Source organism: Somniosus microcephalus, chromosome 12 (genome assembly GCF_052327205.1).
Source record: "Somniosus microcephalus isolate GS21.2 chromosome 12, FLI_Smic_1.0, whole genome shotgun sequence".
NCBI lineage: Eukaryota > Metazoa > Chordata > Chondrichthyes > Squaliformes > Somniosidae > Somniosus > Somniosus microcephalus.
In genome coordinates, this window is record NC_140998.1 from 121,782,856 (window position 1) to 121,806,176 (window position 23,321).

The 23,321-nt window shown below is 42.5% G+C and overlaps 1 protein-coding gene across 8 annotated transcripts in view; it reads left to right on the forward strand.

Moving 5' to 3' along the window:
- Window positions 1-23,321, forward strand: part of LOC147109494 (ryanodine receptor 3-like) — a 506,629-nt gene that overhangs the window by 124,432 nt on the left and 358,876 nt on the right. For all 8 annotated transcript variants that reach the window (XM_086003490.1, XM_086003491.1, XM_086003492.1 and 5 more), the window contains 10 exons: window positions 946-1,024; window positions 1,357-1,469; window positions 2,030-2,129; window positions 2,838-2,934; window positions 8,982-9,056; window positions 10,261-10,417; window positions 11,501-11,665; window positions 13,771-13,892; window positions 15,209-15,383; window positions 18,173-18,308. In XM_086003490.1, the coding sequence (XP_085859616.1) occupies window positions 946-1,024; window positions 1,357-1,469; window positions 2,030-2,129; window positions 2,838-2,934; window positions 8,982-9,056; window positions 10,261-10,417; window positions 11,501-11,665; window positions 13,771-13,892; window positions 15,209-15,383; window positions 18,173-18,308 (1,219 nt within the window). The remainder of the gene's footprint in view (window positions 1-945; window positions 1,025-1,356; window positions 1,470-2,029; window positions 2,130-2,837; window positions 2,935-8,981; window positions 9,057-10,260; window positions 10,418-11,500; window positions 11,666-13,770; window positions 13,893-15,208; window positions 15,384-18,172; window positions 18,309-23,321) is intronic.

Here is a 23,321-nt window from a genome sequence, read left to right on the forward strand (position 1 = left end):
AACCAGCCTCCCTTGAGAAAATTCCGGCCTTTAACTCTGTTTCTCTCTCCACAGATGCTGCCTGACCTGCTGAGTATTTCCAGCATTTTCTGTTTTTATTTCAGATTTCCAGCACGCACAGTATTTTGGTGTTTTTTTAAATTAGATTTGCAAAGACCTGGTAAGAACAGCTGCCTAAACACATTCACTAGTATCATGGGTAGTTCCTGTATCTAGATACATTAGAAACTGCTTTGTATATCACAGTGCTCACAGTCTCTTCATCCAGTATTGCTGTTTCTAATTCTAAAACTATTTCCTCTGATGGGACAGTCCAGAAAAAGAAGACACAACCTTAGAGTTGAGCTAGACCGTTTAAGGGTGACGTCAGGAAGCATCTCATTACGCAAAGGGTAGTGAAAATATTGAAAACTCTCCCAAAAAGCTAGGTCAATTGAAAATTTCAAAACTGAAATAGATCGATTTTTGTTAGACAAGGGTATTATGAGATATGTAAATAATGAGTGTAAATGGAGTTAAGTTAACGATCAGCCATGTTCTAATTAAACAGCGGAACAGGCTTGAGGGGTTGAATAGCCAACTCCTGTTCCTGTGTCCTCACCATTTGGAAAAAGACTGTTAATATTTCACCAGCATCCATATGTTCTGCTGGATTATGACAACTGGAGTGTGAAATAATTCACACTAGAATGAACAGTACTGCTGAGAATGTTACACCAGATTATTCCCATCATGTTATACTTTTCTGTTAGGCTGAAATGTCGTATGTATCCAAGTAAAGTAAAAAAAAGAATCATTTGTTTACTTTCTTTTATCAGTAAAAACATCAACATCCAGCTTCATAAATCAAACTCTTCAGTTTCTATTTTGAGAGCTAATTGAGCTTTTAATGGTATTTTAAGCACACATTAATTTTAAAAAATATTTTAAATTGTTTCTTCCTAGTATTTGACTTGTTTGACTACATCAAGATCTTTAACAGACAAACTAGCTTTTGATGTTGGGCTGCAAGACGATTCAACAGGTAAAGGAATATGCTGATTGTAGCTTACATTTGTCATGATAAAAGTGCTTTGGATTTCCCTTCCCGAAGAGCCAAAAAGTGTCATAAATGTTGAACATCGACTTTTAAGGATTATATGTAAAAAAAAAAGCTACCTAAGATATTTCTCTATTGAATATCTCAAGTGGAGGCCGATCCTCTACCACCCGTTAAATTGAATCCTCTCTCTAGGCACCTGTTGCTACAAACTGGGCTTTTCTGTTGCATTAGTGTAATGTTCTTTGGCGTTTAGTTTAAAAAAAAGATAAGCCTCCAAATCTAACAGAACATTTCACTTCTGACTCAATGTTTAGGTGAAGCATGTTGGTGGACCATTTACCCTGCTTCCAAACAAAGATCGGAAGGAGAAAAAGTACGGATCGGTGATGACCTTATTCTGGTCAGTGTTTCATCAGAGCGATATCTGGTAAGTAGACTTCAATCTGTTATGAATTTACGATGGAATTTAACTTCACTTCCATTAAATCGATTTATTGCACCATAAACAATTCTTCTATTAAAATAAGAACAGAAACTGCTGGAGACACTCAGCAGGTCAGGCAGAGTATGTGGAGAGAGAAACAGTTTCTTTCTCCACAGACGCTGCCTGACCTGTTGAGTGTTTCCAGCATTTTTTGTTTTTATTTCAGATTTCCAGAATCCGCAGTATTTTGCTTTTCTTTTATTAAAAGTTGCTTAATATAAATTTGTTTTATCTCTAACTATAAAATAATCTCTCCTTTTTTTAACGATGTGATGTAACGAGACAAGCTTTGTAGAATCTGATTGGTTATTAAGAAGTGCAACTTCTGATTTTTGGTCTTTATAACATTTAGTTTAATGTTAAAAAAAAAATACAACCATGTCAACTTGTGACTACTTTTTTGCAGATGCGTTACACATGATGCAATGTGAGATGCCACATTTCTGTATGTCTTTTTTGTTTTGGTGACTGCTCAGTTGATTATAGCTGTGTTCTATTGGCAGCACCTTTCTATTTCCAATGGCAACATACAAGTGGACGCCTCCTTCATACAGACACTATGGAATGTACATCCCATAAGTTCAGGCAGTGGCATTGCAGAAGGTGAGAGCTTCACTAGTTTGTTTCATGTTTGAATACAATTTCTTTATAGTGTAGCGGTACCACCGAGTGTCCCTTACTTACCGTACATAATTCCCTTTAACGTAATGATGTAGCCGGTGCGGGACTTTCCTCCTTTGGGAGTGCGGGTGAACGCGATGACGCGGGTTAACGCGATGATGTCACATCGCACATCACGTGACCGTCCCAAGCGCGGGCAAACGCGATGACGTCATTACGCAAGTCATGTGACTACCCAAGCGCGGGAAGAACGCGATGACATCATCACGCAATCCACGGGACTGCCTACTCAGCCCTCGTGGCGTCTCCGTCTGGATAAGACCTACTGCATAGCCCTCCTGTACCAATCTCGGCAAGCTGCTTGAATTCATCTGTTCCTGCATTAAAGAACTCTTTGATTGTTCTCCTGGAGTCGAACTCGATTATTTGGTAGGAATTCATCCAACACCTACATTGGTGAACCCGAATACCTACAATAGAATTATTTCAAAAACTAAAAATTGTGTATTTTGCATTGAGCATTCATGTGCTAGTTTCCCATGTCATCATTTCAAATTAGTTGTGCGATATTCACATTACTGTCAAGGAGTAACCAAGGGCTTAAGATGACAGCAAATAAAATCTATAGGTCTACACAAGATAGGAATTTGTTACTTTTGTTAACTCGCATTCCATCTTGTTCTCCTAAAGGGTTTCTGATTGGTGGACATGTTCTGCGGCTTTTTCATGGTCACGATGAGTGTTTGACCATCCCTTTTACAGACCAGAAAGATGACGGGCAGTATGTGTAAGTTTCATTACAACTAGTTCAACCGTATGTTAAACATGTGTTTGTTCACACCTGTTCTGTTCATATTATTTTAATCACTTTGTGTTCATATTCATTCCAATTCATCTGAAGGAAAACAACTATTGTGGAGATAATGTGCATGTCTATGAAAATGTTAATTAATTTTATTATTGTTGGAAACAATTCTGAAGTGCAATTGTTTTAAATTAATTTTAAACATCAGAACAGAGCTTCTAGTTCTAATTTTAGCAAACTGGGATTAGAGTTGATAACTCCAGTTGAAGAACTAGCACAGGCACAGTGATCTCATTCTATGCTTTAAGTTTTATGATCCTATGGGGGAAAAATTGAGTCATGCCCCCTTTGGGGCACTAACTTTGCTGGGGCGCTAATTAGCGCCGCCCCGGCCGCAGGTAGACCACCCTGACCCCGTTGGACATAGCGTCCGGCGGTAAGTTAGGGGGCGCTACCGAAGATCAAGGCCGAAGTGCTGCGCACGGTGATGACATCATCGCCGAAGGCGCAGCGCCGTGGGGCACTAACGGTTAGGGCGCTAATGGGAGGCGCAAAGCAACTGAATTTTTCCCCCTATATGTTTGTGTTATATTTTTTAATGCAATTGTAGATTTAAAAAAAGAAAGACTTGCATTTACATAGCACTGTCCTGACCTCAGGACATCCCAAAGTGCTTTACAGCCAATGAAATACTTTTGAAGTGTAGTCACTGTTGTAATGTAGGAAACACAGCAGCCAATTTGCACACAGCAAAGTCTCTCAAACAGTAATGTGATGGAGACCAATAATCTGTGTTTTAGTGATGTTGTTTGAGGGATACATATTGGCCAGGACACTGGGGAGAACTGCTCTGTTGTTCTTTGAAATAGTGCCATGGGACCTCTTCCGTCCAACTGAGAGGGCAGACGGGGCCTCAGCCTTGACCTCCCTCAGTACCGCACTGGTTTGTGAGTCTAGATTTTGTGCTCAAGTCTCTGGCATGGTACTTGAACCCTTAGCCTTCTGTCTCAGAGGCAAGAGTGCTACCACTGAGCCACAGCTGACACCTCTCACCTTTAAGACCATCCTCTTTACCGTAACTACATCATTAATCTGTGTAATCATAAGACATAGGGGGAGAAATTGGGTGAGTAGCGCCACCTGTTAGTGCCTAAAGAGGCAGTCAGTGGCTGTAGCACCACTGGCTGCGCCTCCCGCGATATTCAGCAGGGGCGCTAATGGTGGCGTTAGCCTTTTGCGCTGCGCCGCCACCGATGACGTCATTGGTGTGCGCAGCGCCTCATTCACGCCCCGATCGTGACATTTGGTAGCGAACACCGCTGTAGCGCTGTTCGCTACCCACGCCCGGTTCACGGGGCCTTGCTGCACCGGCAGAGGCGCAAGTTAAGGTGGAGGTGCGGGGCGGCCGCTTTTTGGCGGCCGCCTGCCAGCACCTCCGTTCCCGGCCTCCTGGTCTCCCCCCCCCCCCCCGCGGCATTGCCAGCTGTTTCCCGAGAGCCCGGCACTTCTCCTTGGTGCCAGGCTCTCTTGCTGGCACTCGCGATCGGGGCTCGCGCTGCTGCAGGCCCCTCCCCCTTAACAGTGGGAGGAAGGCCTGCAGTACCGCAGCGTGCCATGCCGCAGCGTGTGGCGCTGCGGCACGTAGCGCTGCAAAATTCACTTTCAGCGCCCGAAGAGGGACGCGGAGCGCCTCGAGCCGCGCCCCATCTCCCTCTAGGGGCACTTCAACTGAATGTGCGGCGATCGCGGCGCAAATTCCAGCGCCCAGGCGAACTTTGCGCCGCTTGGGCGCCTCAGGCCAATTTCTAGGCCATAGACTTTTAATCCCTTTTGCATCTAGATCTATCAGCTATCCTGTTGTGGACACTCTGTCTGTAGAATGTGAAGCCACAGTTATATAAACATTTTAATTTACTAATGGTGATTTACTGTGTGTCAATGTAATGGTATTCTAGGAGATTACAGCATAATTAATGTGCATACCCATGAAGTGTAGGTCATCATGAGTGGAATTTATTTACAGTATGCTTAAGATGCTAATAACATTTTTCTACTGGTGACTCACAAAACAGCAATTGAGGCCTTTATTGGGCCTAGATTCAGTAAATTATGGCCACATTGTAGTTTGTATAAAAGGTAAAGCACCATGTGTTTTGAATGTACCATGATTCTGTTACCATTTGTTTGTTTGATGATGATGCCCGAAAAAAATCTTCTCGCTTTCTTTTCACTACTAAATATCATTTCCACTACTTGCTATATTAAACCAACTGTTGTGGAATTTTCAAAACCTAGAGGGAAAAGTTCGGTTGATTAGTGGCTCCCGTTTAACGGGGCGCAAAGCAACTAGCGCCCGGGCGCGACGAAGTTTGCGCCGCTTGCGAAATTGATCAGACATTTTGCGGTGCCGCTAAACACAACCGCCATGATCTCCTGCGCCCGCAGATCGTGATGTCGGTCGAGTGTGCAACGCCCCGGTAGCGCCCCGGACCAGATATTGAGCTAGCAGCGACAAGTAGAGGGGAATGTTTTGCAGTCGGGAAGGGACTGGGGGAGCACTATTTAAAGGCAGCCGCTTTCTGCCTTTTTTTGTCGGCGACATTTTTGCACCACGCATTCTGAGAGAGAGAGCGAGACTTCTGGAGAGATTCAATGCTGTGTGAAGGAGTTTTGGGTACTGAGCAGCACTTTGCAGGTTCATTTTGATTTGACCTTCCTTGCATCGATTTAGAAGAGACTATGGGGGCTGCACTCAGCACTCTTTCCCTGGGCCTCTCCATTGTTCTTTCCAGCAGATTTGATGTACAGGTCTCTCCAGGCCGAGATTCAAGGCTGCAATGAGCAGGTTGTGGATGGAGAGCAAGATCGACCCTCCCCTTTAAGAACTGGCCGGCGCCAGTGTGTCTGTGTTCCATCGCTAACTGACATCACCTGAGCTTCGCCAGCGCTCTGAGGTAGCGCCTCGCTCCTCAGCGTTAGCGCCTTAAGAGAGATGTGCAGCGCCTGATTTAGCGCTCCAATCACCTCCAGGGGCGATAGAAGCCAAGCTTGCAGTCGGAGGTGATAATTAGCGCCAGGTGCTAAACTTTGCGCCCGGCCGATAATTGCGCCCCAAACGGGGCGATACCGAATTTCTCCCCCAAAACTACTACTTATAATACTGTATTAATAAATATTATTAAAATAAATCTATGAAATAAATGCCTTCAGTACACTCTTGTGTCTACCACAATAAATGATGCAGGCATTTTGGATAAAGCTCTGTCAGAAAAGTATGCCACCTAACAAGTTATTTTTTTAAGATAGTAATACAGAATTTCCCCCCCAAACACAATATCCAAGAACTGACTGCAGCAAAGGTTGAACCCACCCTGTTCATGCGGAAGCTGTGGGGGTAATTTTAACATTCGGCGAGGGTGTAAATCGGGTGATTGATAACAGACCAGCTGCTCACTGTACACCGTGTCCGATTGTCCTTTCCACTGAAGTCGCGAGGCACCTGCCAGGGGTCCTGCTCTGAGCTGGCTGCCAGGAAGTGTTTGACCCAAGGCCCCTTGCATGCTAATATTTTCCTCTATTTCTGCTGGATAGCGGCCACCTGAAATTGAGAGTTCCGTCTGGAGAATCATAAGCACAGATGTACACCCTACCATTATGTGGTAAATCTGATTCAACAATAATGGCCTGCAGTAGACTGTCAATTGATTAACTGTATATTACTGTAGGTGTTCGGGAGAAAACATAAAAGCATAAGAAATAGGAGCAGGAGTAAGCCATTTGGCCCATCGAGCCTGCTCCGCCATTCAATGAGCTCATGGCTGATCTTCTGCCTCAACTCCATTCATCGGTCCTATCGCCATATCCCTTGATGCCTTTACTAGTCAGAAATCTATTGACTTCTGTTTTGAATATACCCAATGACTGAGCCTCCACAGCCCTCTGGGGTAGAGAATTCCAAAGATTCACCACCCTCTGTGTGAAGAAATTTATTCTCATCTCAGTCCTGAGTGGCCTACCCTTTATCCTAAGGTTGTGGCCCCTGGTTCTATACTCCCCAGCCAAGGGAAACATTCTCCCAGCATCCACCCTATTGAGCCCTGTAATAATTTTTTATGCTTCAATGAGATCCCCTCTCATTCTTCTGAATTCAAGCGAATACAGGCCTAGTTTACTCAATCTCTTCTCATACGACAGTCCCGCCATTCCAGGAATCAATCTCGTGAACCTTCGTTGCACTCCCTCTATGGCAAGTATATCCTTCCTTAGGTAAGAAGACCAAAATTGTACACAGTACTCCAGGTGTGGTCTCACCAAGGCCCTATATAATTGGAGTAAGGCTTCTTTACAAGAGGATTTGAGTACAGGAGTAATGAAGGCCAGCATACCATTTGCCTTCCTAATGGCTTGCTGCACCTGCACATTCACTTTCAGTGACTCATGTACAAGGACACCCAGGTCTCTTTGAGCATCTGCATTCCCCAATCTTTCACCATTTAGGAAATACTCTGCCTTTCTGTTTTTTCCCCAGAGTGGATAACTTCACATTTATCCACATTATAGTCCATCTGCCATATTCTCGCCCACTCACTGAGCCTGTCAAGATCCCATTGAAGTCTCTTCGCATCCTCTTCACAACTGACACTGTCACCTAGCTTTGTATCATCTGCAAATTTGGAAATGTTACATTTAGTCCCCTCATCCAAATCATTGATACAGATTGTGAATAGCTGCGGCCCAAGCACCGATCCTTGCGGTACCCCACGAGTCACAGCCTGCCATCCTGAAAAAGACCCGTTTATCCCTGCTCTTTGTTTTCTGTCTGTTGACCAAACTATTTTAACTTGAAAAGTTTCTTAATATGCACCAAATCCAGTTTTACATGACTATTGTGCTAATAGAATAAATAATGACATGTAATTTTAGTTGTTTCACTTTTCAAGATATATAGATTATTTCTTTGTCAGCTTAAAAATATCGTAATTTAAACTAGGTTATGCAATTTGATGTCATATCAACACATTACTATGTTTATTGATGAACTGGCACTGAACTCGTGTGAAATATGTGAAGCTTAATGTACCCATGAAGTCTATTTAATCTTTGTAGTAATCAATGGAATATTGAGTTAAAAATAAATCAAGCAATGCAGCACTATATAAAGCAGCTCATTGTAAATTCTAGCTTCCACTCAGTGAGGTTGATTTGAACTCCCAGTGGGTTAAACTGCGGGAGTCAGTTAATTTCTCAACCATCTGGGGCAGAATGAAGCCACGGCGCAGGCTGCTGGCAGCCTTTGATCACTCTGGGAAGTGTGGGGACAGGGGTTCCCGTGCATCTCACAATAGGGAAGTGGTGGGGGGTGCCGGGGGGTGGAGTCCAGGGCAGGGGAGGCCTAAACTTTCCTGCTCGTACCTTGTATGATCTCTTCTGCTTGCTTCCAATCCTCTTCTCACAGGCCTTCATCTAGCAGGAAAGCTGCAGCAGCTTCCCCACTCAGGCTGGAGTTAAAAGTGAGATGAAGAAATTAAATTTGCAATTGGGGCCCGATGATGCCATCGGACCTCAATCTGCATATTTAAAGAAGGACCACCCAGCTCTGGGGGGTGGCTTAGCCGCCTCTCCCAGAGTGTTGATAAAAATCGGCAACGGCAGGCATCGGTTCATCACCTGGTGGATTTTAACTGCTTTACCGCTCGGTTTCCACTGGGCGGGCAGGGTTAAAATTCCCCCCAATGTGTGTCTCCCTTAGTGATTCAGTTAAGATCAAAGCTGCATCATGTGGGGAACTTGAACATAAATCCGTGTCCTACCACTGAATTGAGTTAGTCATACATTGAAAGGACTTTCAAGAGCTCATTATCATCAGTTAACCAGATGTACAAAAATAGAAGAAAATTACCATTTAATTTTGATAAAAATTGATCTGTACCTATGACAAACATTTTTTTTACCTATTTAAATGTTATAAGTTAGAAAATGACAATCATTTGGATATTTAAACACTGTGCTCATTTGTAATCTGTTTGCAGAACAGTTAACTATGAAAGTGGGGAAGCAGGTATCTATGCCAGGTCATTATGGCGTGTGGAGCCTCTTCGGATAAGGTAAAATAAAGACTTTGCTTTTGAGGACTGTAAAAGATATAGCCATTTTGTGTTTAGCACTGGGATGTTGGGTTTGAATGTCACTCTGCGATGCTGCCTGAGAGGCTCATTATGTAACTTCTTAAGCAGCTAGAGATCTTTTGCACAGCAGTACTTGAAATTAATTTTGTTCATAGTGTGTCAAATGTTGATCATGAACACTGACAGAGCAACATCCTTTTGCCAGGTAATGTAGATGTTTTGAGGCCATATGAGCATTATGGAGTGGAGTATTGTTGAGACTACAGCAAGGAGAACTTCAGTATTTAGAATAGATGTCTTACTTTCACATATCAGTACCAGATGAAGGGAGCAATATGGGAGAACATGGAAATATAGGGGGATAGGATCAAGAGTAAGCCATTCAGCCTCTCGAGTCTGTTCTGCCATTCAATCAGATCATGGCTGATCTGTATCTCAACTCCTTTTACCCGCCTGTGCTCCATATCTGTTGATGCCCTTAGCTAACAAAAATCTATCAATCTGTGTCTTCAAAATTTCAATTGAACCAGCATCCCCAGCCTTTTGGGGTAGAGAGTTTCAGATTTCCCCTACCTTTTGCATGAAAAAGTGATTTCTGATGGCCTAGCTCTAATTTTAAGATTATGCCCTGTTGTTCTGGATTCCACCAGCAGAGGAAATACGTTCTCTGTACCTACCCTATCGAATCCTTTTATCATTTTAAAGACCTCAGTTAGATTATCTGCTAAACTCAAAAGAATACAAATCAAGATTATGCAACCTGCCCTCGTAACTTAACCCTTTAAGCCTGGTGTTATTCAGGTGAATTTGCACTGTACCCATTCCAAGGCGAATATATCCTTCCTGAGATTTATGCCCAAAACTGACCGAGGCTCTGTATAACTGAAGCATCACTTCCTCACTTTTGTATTCCAACCCCCTTGAGATCAAGGCCAACATTCCATTAGCCTTTTTGATTACTTTTGATGCCTGTGCACTAGCATCTAGTAATTTGTGTACCTGGACAGCCAAATCCCTTTGCTCCTCCACAGCTCCTAGTATCTCATCATTTAATAAAATAGCAAGATCTGTCAAGGCACATTAATAAATGAAAAGTCTTTTGAAATAAAATAAACGCATGTCATTTTATTTAACCACAGTAGGTGACAACATTTCTGCATGGTTTTTTTTCTCTCTTATTCAGTTGGAGTGGCAGTCACATTAAGTGGGGCCAGTCTTTCCGCCTACGACACCTCACAACGGGTCTGTACCTAGGCTTAGTTCAAGATCAAGGTCTAGTGCTGCTGGATCAAAGCAAATCAGACATCAAAGCAACATCATTCTGTTTTCGAACATCAAAGGTATAATAATAAGTAAGCTATTCCTGCTGTGATGTAATGCAGAATATAAGTGTTGAGGAGTGAAGTACACCTAGAAAATATGTTATTCGTTTTGTTCTCTTTTTTTTCATTATTGTCACTCCTCGATTTTTAACTCCAGGTGAGTTTTGGGCAGTGGGTGTCGAGGTGAGTTGGAAACTCGCCCACTCCTACAGAAATCAGACCCGGGGTATTTTAATTCCTGGGCCTTGGTAAAATGCCGCCTGTCTACGTCCCGCCTGGAACGTGCAGGAAGTGGGCAGAAAGCGGCTGCCGACCTTGTGAAAATTGGGTGGCCCATGTCTGCCCACCAGCATGCAGATAGATGCAGGGAAGAATGGGTGGGTTTTGCAAAGGGGGGAGGAATCTGGGTTGGGGAGCTCTAAACTTTCCATGTGGGGCCCGGAGGAGCTGTTCAGGGCTTCTTCACGTCTTGATCCCCTCCAGACCTGCTTCAGCCTGGCAGGAAATCCACAGCCAGCTTCCCGCTCAGGCTGGAATTTAAATCGCAGCTGAGCCCCCGTGACGTCATCGGGTCATCATCCGCATATACCAGTGAGGACCATGGCCGGCTATTGGTGGGCAGCTTAGCTGTCCGTCCAGATGCCTGAGTAAAAATTGTAGACCGCAGGATCCAGATGGCTTTCTGGCAGTTCTAAGTAACCAGGATGAATTTAACTGCCCACCCATCCGGTTTCTGCCAGGTGGGTAGGGTTACAATCGCCCCTATATTCTTACTGCCCTATATGCAGAGGTATGTGACTTGACAGTGTGAAAATACAGCTGACTCTCCTTGCAAAAGTTTCTGTATCCCACGTAATTTTCAGATAAACTTCAAGCTAGCAATAACAAGCAGAGCAGGGAAAATAAAGGTAATATAGGCATGGCAAAGTTTGGTGTATATTACCATACAGGTTTTCATAACGTTCAAACCTGTGGTCTGAGTTGCATAGTCATGTGACACACTAGATTTATTTGTTTTATGTATTTTATTTAATACCATGTCAAACACATTAAACGATATTGTGGCATGAAACTTTATTTATTGTTGTTTAAATCTCAAAGGATAAACTGGATTCGCATCTAAAGCGCGACACAGAAGGCATGGGAGTTCCTGAAATCAAGTATGGTGATTCAATTTGCATTCTTCAGCATGTAGCTAGTGGACTCTGGCTGACATACCGGGCTCCAGATGGTAAATCAGCACGTCTAGGACCTTTGAAACGACAGGTATGTACACTGCCTGTATGACTGTTAATGTAATTAATAAGAAATTTGGAACAGTCTAATGTATTGTAAACAACATGTGAAAGCAATAATTGTGACTCAAGGATAAATTTTCTGGTTGCCATTGCTGATGGTGCTGGAGGTAAACAGCCATTGAGGTTGCAAGATGGGGCAGAGATGGATCTAACTCTCCCTCTGCCTATTCTATATGGCGCATGAACTTCTCAGGCAGATTTTAAGGCAAGTCTAAGCTATGTTTTAATATTTAAATCTGCTGTAATAGGAAGTATATTACTGCATGTGCAAATCTTTATGATTCTCATTGGGATTATGCTGTGTGCTGAGCTTGCCCAGGGCAATGGGAACAGTCAGATTCGGGCTTAATGGGAAGTCTGCATTTAAAAGTGGGCCAACTGCGCATTGAGGAGAAACTCAAAGTGACATTTTTCTGCAGCTGTGCACTAGGTATTATTTTCACTGCTATTTTTTGTCTGTTTACTTTTTTAAATTTTTGGCCAAGAATTTTGGCTGCCAGATTTTTAGTTACTGCTATCATAGTTTTGAAAATGGGGTTTGCTATTTTTTGTGTAATTTGGAGGAGAAAAGAGGGCTGAAGGAAGGGATATGAGGCAGGTTAGATTGAATCAGAGGCAGAATGCTTTAACCCATAAAGCCATGTCTGCAGACAGAGGCACACCTTTATTGAAATGTTATAGGAAAATTGTTTTTTCAGGCTCCACTTCACTAAATAAAGAATGAACTCACATTTATATAGCACCTCATCATGCCCACAAGATATCCCAAAGCACACTGCACTCAATTAATTACTTTTGAAGTGCAGTGCCTATTGTTGAGTAGGCAAATGTGGCAACCAATTTGCACCCAGCAATGAATGAACATTAATGACAGCATTAGTTGAGAGATGAATATTGGCCCAGACACCAAATGAACTCCACTTGTTTGAATAGTGATATGGGAACTTTCATGGCCACCTGAACCTGCGTTTAAAGTCTCATCTGAATGTTGGCACCTCCATCAATGCATCCTTCCCTCAGCACTGTATCAATCTAGATTATATGATGAAGTCCTGGAGTGTGTCAGTGACAGAGATGTATTGTCTCGAAGAATCTGACCTCCGGCTGACATCTAACAGGGGATGGCACTGCCAGTGATTTGTCAAAGTTATCACAGGCCTGAATTTTTACGTGTGTGGTTCATTCCAAGCATTCCACAGAAGACATCAGCAACATCAGTAAATCTGGATTTCACAGACATATCAGGCAGGTGACTGATGAAGTATTCATCAGGGTAAACAACTTCATTTTCCCATAGGCATTCAGTAGCAGACTGAGAGGACTGCAATTTTTTTTCTCACCAAAATCCATGGCATCATTGATGGTAAATGTGTGGCCCACAAGACCCCCGCAAACACTCCCAGGCCCCTCATGAGCTGCAAGGGATTCCATTCCATCGACATGCAGGTTCTCTGTCACCACAAAAACAGGATCATGGAAATGATTGGGATTGTATTACAAAGAAAGAAGTGTTCAAGGATTTCTCGGAGATGTTGGAGGAGAATGTTCCCCCTCCTCCTACAGTCTCCCCTCTATAGCTCTAGTTCCTGTCATCTCAGACAGCCACATGCCACAAATATGAGACCCATGCAACCACCAGGATCATTTTTGAACTGAGCTTCAGATACCTGGACAAACATGGGGCATCTTCTAATACAGCCCCAGCACAGTTTCCATTGAAATGAATGGAAATGAAAGTCGGGCTGTTTCTATAATGAGTGGCCAATCCACAATGTCAGTTTTATGCCCGGACGGCAAGTTGAAAACCTGCCCTACTCTGTCTAGGATTAGAATGGGCTTGGGTGAGGTACCAGAGAGCTGCCAGCACCCATGGAATTGTTCCTTTACATGAATCAGCACCTTGAGGAAAGGAGGAAAGGAAATTGTCCTTTACAAAAATGGGCAAGTCCAAAATGTGAGAGCAAGTGAATTTTCATGTTTAAAATAATTTTGTTTTTGTTGCATGTTTTCATTTGTGCATGTGCAAAAATGTTGGAGAAAATATTCATTTAGAACACAGTTTCATGCTTCCAGGCCATATTGCATCAAGAAGGACATATGGATGATGGCATAATTTTGCAACGTTGTCAGAACGAAGAATCTCGGGCATCTCGTATTATACGCAAAACAACAAACTTGTTTAATCAGTTTATCAGGTACTTGATAGAAAATCATTCCTTGGTGCTTTACTGAAAATATTCTGCAGGACAGAAATGCGTCACCAAATATTCTCCAGCCTTTCAAAATCCTACATCACAAAATCACAAGTTCTATTTCTGTCCCTTGATCGCAAACTTAGCATGGTAATGTAAACTCAGTGCCTCCTATTCTAATTATTGTTCCCAGCTTGTGTTTTACATTATTACTGTATGTTAGAAGGAGATGCTAACCAACAGCTTAAGTGGATACTAAATGCAAATATTTGGCAACTGAAGCAGATTTTTTCCCCTAGACTTTTTCTTGTAATGGAGATTTGGATTTCTTGCAAGTAAATTGGTCCCATATTATTCCTGACTTACATGCTGCCCCTTAGTGACATAATTTGCAGATATGGGATCAGCTTCCATATGTTTACTGATGACACCCAGGTCTCTACCTCTACAACACTCCCTTAACCCCCTCGACATTCTCTATGCGCTCAGGCTGACTGACATTAAGTCATCGATGAATGAATGTTTACTCCAATTCAACGTCAGGAAGACAAAAGCCACTGTTGTTTACCCTGCCATAAACTCCACTCCCTTTAAACTGTTTCCATTCCCCTTCCCCAGCCAATCATTGAGGCTCAATCAAATCATGCAAAACCTTGGCTTCTTCTCTGACCCAAAGCACATCCTATCGAGATTACTCGTTCCATTTCCACAGCATCTCCCACCTACTTAACTAACTCACCCACGCTGCCGCTGAAACCCTTATCAATGTTTTTGTCATTTCTAAATCCAATTTTGACACATTCCTCTTTGCTAGTCTGGCCTCCTCCTCCCACAAACTCCAACTCTAATATATCCCAAAGTGTACTGTATACTCATCACCTCTGTTCTTTCTGTCTCAAAAGGCATTGAGTTTATATTCCTCATCTTTATCTTCAAATCTCTCTATGGCCTCACTCCCATCCTACTTTTTCAATCTCTTCCAACCTTATAACCCCTTCCACAATCTTTGTCTTCTAACTCTGGCCTTCTGTGTTCTCCCACCTTTGGTGGCACAGCCTTCACTCTTCCCACTCTTTGAATCTCCCCCTTAAACAGTTCTGCCAATCATATTCTCTCTCAACCTTTAAAAAGCACCTTGAAAACCATAATTTTGCCCAAACTTTTGGTCACCTTTCCTAACTCCCACCGTGGCACAGTGACATTCTTTTTTATTTTTCTCTTTGCAAAATACTATTGTTAAAAAAAAGTTATTTCATTTCAGCTATTGTGTGAACTATGCTTAAGTCTCTTAAGAAATACTTATAGACACATTTCTGCAGGGGTCTTGATTGTCTCAGTAAAAGCGCACCAGTCAAATTACCCATCAAGGAAGTTGTGGCAGCCTTGCAGGACCTTATCATTTACTTCCATCCACCAGAGGAAAATTTAAAACATGAAGATAAGCAGTACAAACTACGCTCTCTCCGAAACAGACAGAACCTATTTAAAGAAGAGGTAGGAGTTAATACCAAGATTGTATTTGTTAATGAATACATTCTTATTTCTCCTTTTTAGGCAACGTGTTTGTCAAAGCAGAATTTTTTTGAAACTTTGATATTTACAATTAATTTTGGTGCCCTGTGACATATCAGGTAGAGCACATTTCATATTACATCGTATACCTAGCACACTTTGGGTGAGGATTTCAGAATTGTTTTCTTTGGTGCGCCCACTTTGAACGTTTTGACAGTTAATCAGAAAGTCACTTGAATACATATCTAACACAAATTGTATGGAGAGATATCAATTAAAGTTTTTCAAATTTGAAATATATTATAATCAGTAATGGCAGTTCTCCTTTTCCTTAGTCACTTGTACTCTTCTTTCCTTGCCCCTGTTTTTGAGCTCCCTGCACAATATACTGTTCCCATGGAGGCAAATTACTCTCTGGGCCTTTGCCAATATCTGCTAGAAGATATGCAAGACTGGCCCAGGCTGACTTACCCTCCAATATCCCCATACTATCTGTGGCAAGATGCTTAATTTAATCACTTATCACCTTGCTTGATGACATGTCTAAGTGGGTACTCATCATGGATGTGACGCACTCCAAGTCATACAACACATTGATAATGCTGTGAGTTGAGCCATCATTCCTTCCTGTTAATAAGGACATATCTAAAAATATTGACCCGGATTTTGCAGTCAGTGGCAAAGGAACAGTGCTTATGTACGGAATCCCCATAAGCATGAATGGAAATACCCCCAAAAATACATGTACACATGAAATAAATTGTAAAAATTACATATTTAAAATTAATTAAAATGCCATTTAATTAAATATTTAAAACAAAAATTGAATTTTTTGAAAAATAAATTTAAATGTTTTAAAAGGGTTAAAAATAACCTTACATAATTTTACAGGTGTTTTAATGTTTAAATGACTGAATTTTTTTTTATTTTTTATATTCATTTAAACTCTTACGCTGGCAAAAGCAGGCCTTACGGGCCAAATAGCCCAACTCTCCGCCCGCAGATGCCCTTCTCCCAGGGATGGCTACAATCTGTCAAGAAGGGCGCATACACACCTCATACGCACCCATAGAGGCCGCAAAATATGGGCCTGTATGTTATGGTGAATTAACATGCTGATGGGATGAAAGTCTCCTCTCTCTGATAGCTCTGTTAGTTGTAAGGGTCTTATGTAAATTGAGTCTTAGTACCCTGCCCTGCCCCCCACCTGCCCTGCAATTCTCAGCAGGATAGGCTCAAAGCACAAACAACTCTTAATGTGACTGACTGGCAATCTCACTCAGAGAGGAGATAAAGATGGCTGGTGTCAAAAGAGGAAAAATTCATATTTGTGCAGTGGAGTGACCTAATGCACATTGCTGGGGAGAGCAGAAGAGTTTTATTCTGCATCTGGCTATGCAGGACCTGACGTGGGAGTGCTTGATACTAACACTCTCTAACAACATTTATCAAGCATATAAAAAGAAAGCTGAAAAGTGCTTTGTTCCTTTCAAGCTAAAGCACGAGAGAACAGCATATTGGGTTAAGATATTATTCTCAATGCTAATTCACAAAAAATGAGATCAAAAGGATTACTTATGGTTATAACCTTGTTTTAAACTGTAAAACATATTTACATAACAGTTTGGGCACTTTGTTTTTGATTACAATTTCACCACAGGATTCTCAAGACAGAAAACACTAGAGCAATAAAGTTAATAGTGTAGGTATTCGTGGTCACCGATATAGGTATTGGATGAATGCCTACTTAATAATCAAGTTCGACTCCAGGAGAACAATCAAAAAGGTTTTTAATGCAGGAACAGAGGAATTCTAACTGGTTGCAGAGCTAGGTACAGGAGAGCCATAAAATAGGTCTTCACCAGACGGCGACGCCACGAGGACTGAGTAGGCAGTCCCGTGGATTGCGTGATGACGTCATCGCGTTCTTCCCGCGCTTGGGTAGTCACATGACTTGCGCGATGACGTCATTGCATTTGCCCGCGCTTGGGACGGTCACGTGATGTGCGGCGTGATGTCATCGCATTTGCCCGCGTTTGGGTGAGTCACGTGATGCGCGATGTGACGTCATCGCATTGGTCCGCGTCATTGCGTTTACCCGCGTCATCGCGTTTACCCGCGTCATTGCGTTCGCCCGCGTCATCGCGTTAAAGAGAATTATGTCCGGTAAGTAAGGGACACTCGGTGGTACCGCTACAATATGACAAATTTTTGCTCTAGCAACCCCACCCCATCTTACACTGCCATTCATGTCTCAGCTTTGTTTTCATCTTTAAGTCAAGCACCTTCTTCTGGAGCTCCTGTTAAGTCCTCTGAGCAGCTGACATGAAATTCACTCTTTCAGTATCAAATTGCCACACTTGTTGCATCCTTAGCACATCTGAGAAAATACTCCCCCTCCAAACAACTGATGTCACATTCCGAAATACCGAGGTTACCAGTAACTGCAGAACCTGATTGGTAAATGGTTCTTTTCCCAATTGTCATTATACCATTAACCAACATTTGCATGAATTAAATATTTGACATTGATAAAGTGGCTTGTCAGCTGCTTGAGAAGAATTAAAGTATCCTTATTGCTGTAGCTGACGGCTATTTTTCTAGTCCATAAGTAATGTAACTATCATAAATAATATAATTGTCCCAGTCATTTCTTGTTGTGATGAAATATTATTCTGACATTAGAAATACAGTGTACAAAGCAAGGATACTGCACACACATTCACTTGTCTTATTTCTTGACTTTTTCTGCAATCTCTCGATTATGTCAGGCAATGCTGAGATTGGTTCTGAATTGCATTGACCGGTTGAATGTCTACCACAGTGCGGCACATTTTGCAGAATTTGCTGGTGAAGAAGCTGGAACAGCATGGAAAGATATCTTGAATTTGCTTTATGAACTACTAGGTAAAGTCCTACAATTACGCGTTTCCAGTATATACAGCAGATGGAGGAAGAATTCTTTAAGAGTGCATGAGATGTATCTAAGCACTGTAGTAGTTTTCATTGCTCTCAGATGTTAAAAAACAGCTTTGAATTTTTTTTCCTGGCTAATGTGATTAGTCCCTGGTAAATTAGTTTTTAATTATATATACTTTTGCAAAAACACCACATGCTATATGCAGAATTTGGCTGAAAATAATCTAAGGGAGAATGTTAATGTTGATTTAATTTTGTGTTTTATCATAGAAAAATCTAATCATTGTCCGTTTTGTTATTCTTGAATTAGCACGTGACAGTATATGGTAGTGTAAACTCTCAAAGAAAATGGAAAACTGCAAAATTAAAATTAAAACAATCATGTGAAATTAATACATGATAATTTGAAGCTTCAAATTAATTAATCTAAGGAGTCAATTAATAGTTTGTGAATAGATTTTTTTTACATACCTAGATCACATACCTGGGGGCATAGAGTCATAGAGTTATACAGCACAGAACGAGGCCCTTCGGCCCATCGTGTCTGCGCCGACCATCAATCCCTGTCCAGTCTAATCCCATTTTCCAGCATTTGGTCCATAGCCTTGTATGCAATGGCATTTCAAGTGCTCATCCAAATGCCTCTTGAATGTTTTGAGGGTTCCTGCCTCTACCACCCTTTCAGGCAGTGAGTTCCAGATTCCAACCACCCTCTGGGTGAAAAAGTTCCTCCTCAAATCCCCTCCAAACCTCCTGCCCCTTACCTTGAATCTATGCCCCCTTGTTATTGACCCCCCTACTAAGGGGAAAAGTTCCTCTTTATCCACCCTATCTATGCCCCTCATCATTTTGTACACCTCAATCAGGTCCCCCCTCAGCCTTCTTTGCTCCAAGGAAAACAACCCCAGCCTGTTTAGTCTTTCTTCATAGCTGAGGCGCTCCATCCCAGGTAACATCCTGGTGAATCTTCTCTGCACCCCCTCCAAAGCAATCACATCCTTCCTATAGTGAGGCGACCAGAACTGCACACAGTACTCCAGCTGTGGCCTCACCAGCGTTTTGTACAGCTCTATCATAACCTCCCTGCTCTTATATTCTATGCCTCGGCTAATGAAGGCAAGTATCCCATATGCCTTTTTAACCACCTTATCTACCTGTTCCGCTGCCTTCAGGGATCTATGTACATGTACACCAAGGTCCCTCTGACCCTCTGTACTTCCTAGGGTCCTACCACTCATTGTGTATTCCCTTGCCTTATTTGTCCGTCCAAAATGCATCACCTCGCACTTTTCAGGGTTAAATTCCATTTGCCACTTTTCCGCCCATCTGACCAACCCGTTTATATCGTCCTGTATCCTGAGGCTTTCCTCCTCGCAATTTACCACCCCACCAATTTTCGTGTCATCTGCAAACTTACTGATCGTACCTTTTACATTCTCCTCCAAATCATTTATGTAGATCACAAACAGCAAGGGTCCCAGCACCGATCCCTGAGGTACTCCACTGGACACAGGCTTCCAGTCACAAAAGCAACCTTCGACCATCACCCTCTGCCTCCTGCCACTCAGCCAATTTAGGATCCAACGCGCCAAGGCACCCTGGATCCCATGGGCTCTTACCTTCTTGACCAGTCTCCTATGCGGGACTTTGTCAAAAGCTTTACTGAAATCCATGTAAACCACATCCACAGCATTTCCCTCATCCACACACCTAGTCACCCCCTCGAAAAATTCAATCAGATTGGTCAGACATGATTTACCCTTGACAAAGCCATGCTGACTATCCCCGATTAATCCTTGCCTCTCCAAGTGGAGACTAATTTTGTCCCTCAGAATTTTTTCCAATAATTTCCCTACCACAGATGTTAGGCTCACTGGCCTGTAATTCCCTGGTTTATCCCTGCTACCCTTCTTGAATAATGGTACTACGTTAGCTGTTCTCCAGTCCTCTGGTACATCCCCTGTGGCCAGAGAGGTTCTGAAAATTTGTGTCAGAGCCCCTGCAATCTCCTCCTTTGCCTCACACAACAGCCTGGGATACATCTCGTCTGGGCCTGGGGATTTATCCACTTTTTGGCCTGCTAAAACCGCTAGTACCTCCTCCCTCTCGATGCTAATATGTCCAAGTATGTCACAGTCCCCTTGCCCGATTTCTATGTCTACATCGTCTTTCTCCATAGTGAACACAGATGCAAAAAATTCATTTAAAACCCCGCCTACATCATCTGGCTCTACACACAGATTGCCACTTTCAGAATCACAGAATCACAGAAACCCCACAGTGCAGATAGAGGCCATTTCGGCCCATTTGGTCCCTAATGGGCCCTACCCTTTCCCTGGTTATCCTCTTGCCCTTAATATACTTATAAAACATCTTAGGATTTTCCTTTATTTTGCTCGCCGGTGTTATTTCATGGCCCCTCCTCGCCCTCCTAATTTCTTTTTTAAGTATGCCCCAGCACTTTTTATACTCCTCTAGGGCTTCCTCCGTCTTTAGTCTTTTGTAACTGCCAAAAGCCCCCCTTTTTTTCCTAATGCATTTTTGTATATCCCTTGTCATCCAAGGTTCCCTTTGCTTGTTGGTCCCACCCTTGACCTTTACAGGAACATGTTGGCGTTGTACTCTCTCTATTTCCCTTCTGAAAGTCTCCCACTGCTTTGATGTGGATTTTCCTATAAGTAGCTGCTCCCAGTCCACTTTGGCCAGATCCTGCCTTATATTAAAATTGGCCTTTCCCCAATTTAGAACCCTTATTTCCGGGCCGTCTTTGTCTTTTTCCATGACCACCTTAAATCTCACCGAATTATGGTCACTGTCACCAAAATGCTCTCCTACTGACACTTCCACCACTTGCCCGGCTACATTCCCACATGGATTTATGAAAGGGAAATCATGTTTGACAATTCTATTAGAGTTTTTTGAGGTTGTAACTAGCAGAATAGATAAGGGGGAGCCAGTGGATGTGGTGTATTTGGATTTTCAGAAGGCATTCGATAAGGTGCCACATGAGAGGCTATTAAACAAAATTAGGGCTCCTGGGATTGAGGGTAATATACTAGCATGGATTGAGGATTGGTTAACGGACAGAAAACAATAAATGGGTCATTTTCGGGTTGGCAGGCTGTAACTAGTAGGGTACTGCAAAGATCAGTGCTTGGGCCTCAGCTATTCACAATCTATATCAATGATTTGGATGAGGGGACCAAATGTAATATATCCAAGTTTGCTGATGATACAAAGCTAGAAGGGAATGTAAGTTGTGAGGAGGATGCAAGGCACTGTCTTGGATAGAGAACTGGTTGGCAGACAGGAAGCAAAGAGTTGGAATAAACAGGTCCTTTTCCGAGTGGCAGGCAGTGACTAGTGGGGTACCGCAGGGATCGGTGCAAGGACCCCAGCTATTCACAATATATATAAATGATCTAGACGAGAGAACTAGATGTAATATCTCCAAGTTTGCAGATGACACTAAGGAAGACTGTGACAAAATAAAAGAAGACATTAATAAACTTGCAGAATGGGTAATTGGCAAATTAATTTCAATATAGATAAGTGCATGGTGGTGTATTTTGGTAGGAGGAATAAGGAGGCCACCTACTACTTGGAAAATAAGAGTCTAAGTGGGGTAGAGGAGCAAAGGGATCTAGGGGTACAGATTCACAAATCATAAAAAGTAACCACACAGGTTAATAAGGCCATAGAAAAGGCAAACAAAGCACTGGGCTTCATTTCTAGACGGATATAATTGAAAAGCAGAGAAGTTATGTTGAACTTGTATAGAACCTTATTTAGACCACACTTAAAGTACTGTGCATAAGAACATAAGAAAAGGAGCAGGAGTAGGCCATTCGGCCTCTCGAGCCTGCTCCGCCATTCAATAAGATCAATGCTCATCTTCTACCTCAACTCCACTTTCCTGCACTATCCCCATATCCCTTGATTCCTTTAATATCCAAAAATCTATTGATCTCTGTCTTGAATATACTCAACGACTGAGCCTCCACAGCCCTCTGGGGTAGAGAATTCCAAAGATTCACCACCCTCTGAGTGAAGAAATTTCTCCTCATCTCAGTCCTAAATGGCCAACCCCTTATTCTGAGACTGTGACCCCTGGTTCTAGACTTCCCAGCCAAGGGGAACATTCTCCCTGCATCTACCCTGTCAAGCTCTAAGAATTTTGTATGTTTCAATGAGATCACCTCTCATTCTTCTAAACTCTAGAGAATATAGGCCTAGTCTACTCAATCTCTCCTCAAAGGATAATCCCCCCCATCCGAGGAATCAGTCTGGTGAACTGTTGTTGCACTCCCTCTATGGCAAGTATATCCTTCCTTAGGCAAGGAGACCAAAACTGTACACAATACTCCAGATGTGGTCTCAGCAGGGCCCTCTATAATTGCAGTAAGACGTCTTTACTTTTATACTCAAATCCTCTTGTAATAAAGGCCAACATACCATTTGCTTTCCTAATTGCTTGCTGTACCTGCATGTTAACTTTCAGTGATTTGTGCACAAGGACACCCAGGTCCTTCTGAACACCAACATTTCCCAATCTCTCACCATTTAAAAATTACTCTGCTTTTCTATTTTTTCTACCAAAGTGGATAGCTTCACATTTCTTCACATTATATTCCATTTGCCATGTTCTTGCCCACTCACTTAGCCTGCCTATATCCCCTTGAAGCCTCTTTTTATAGATACATAGAAGATAGGAGCAGGAGTAGGCCATTCGACCCCTCGAACCTGTTCCGCCATTTAATGAGATCATGGCTGATTATCCAAATTCAGTACCCTGTCCCTGCTTTCTCCCCATATCCCTTGATGCCTTTAGCCTTAAGAAATATATCTAACTCCTTCTTGAATATATTTAATGAATTGGCCTCAGCTGCCTTCTGTGGTAGAGAATTCCACAGGTTCACCACTCTCTGGGTGAAGAAATTCCTCCTCATCTCAGTCCTAAAGGGCTTACCCCTTATCCTTAGACTGTGACCCCTGGTTCTA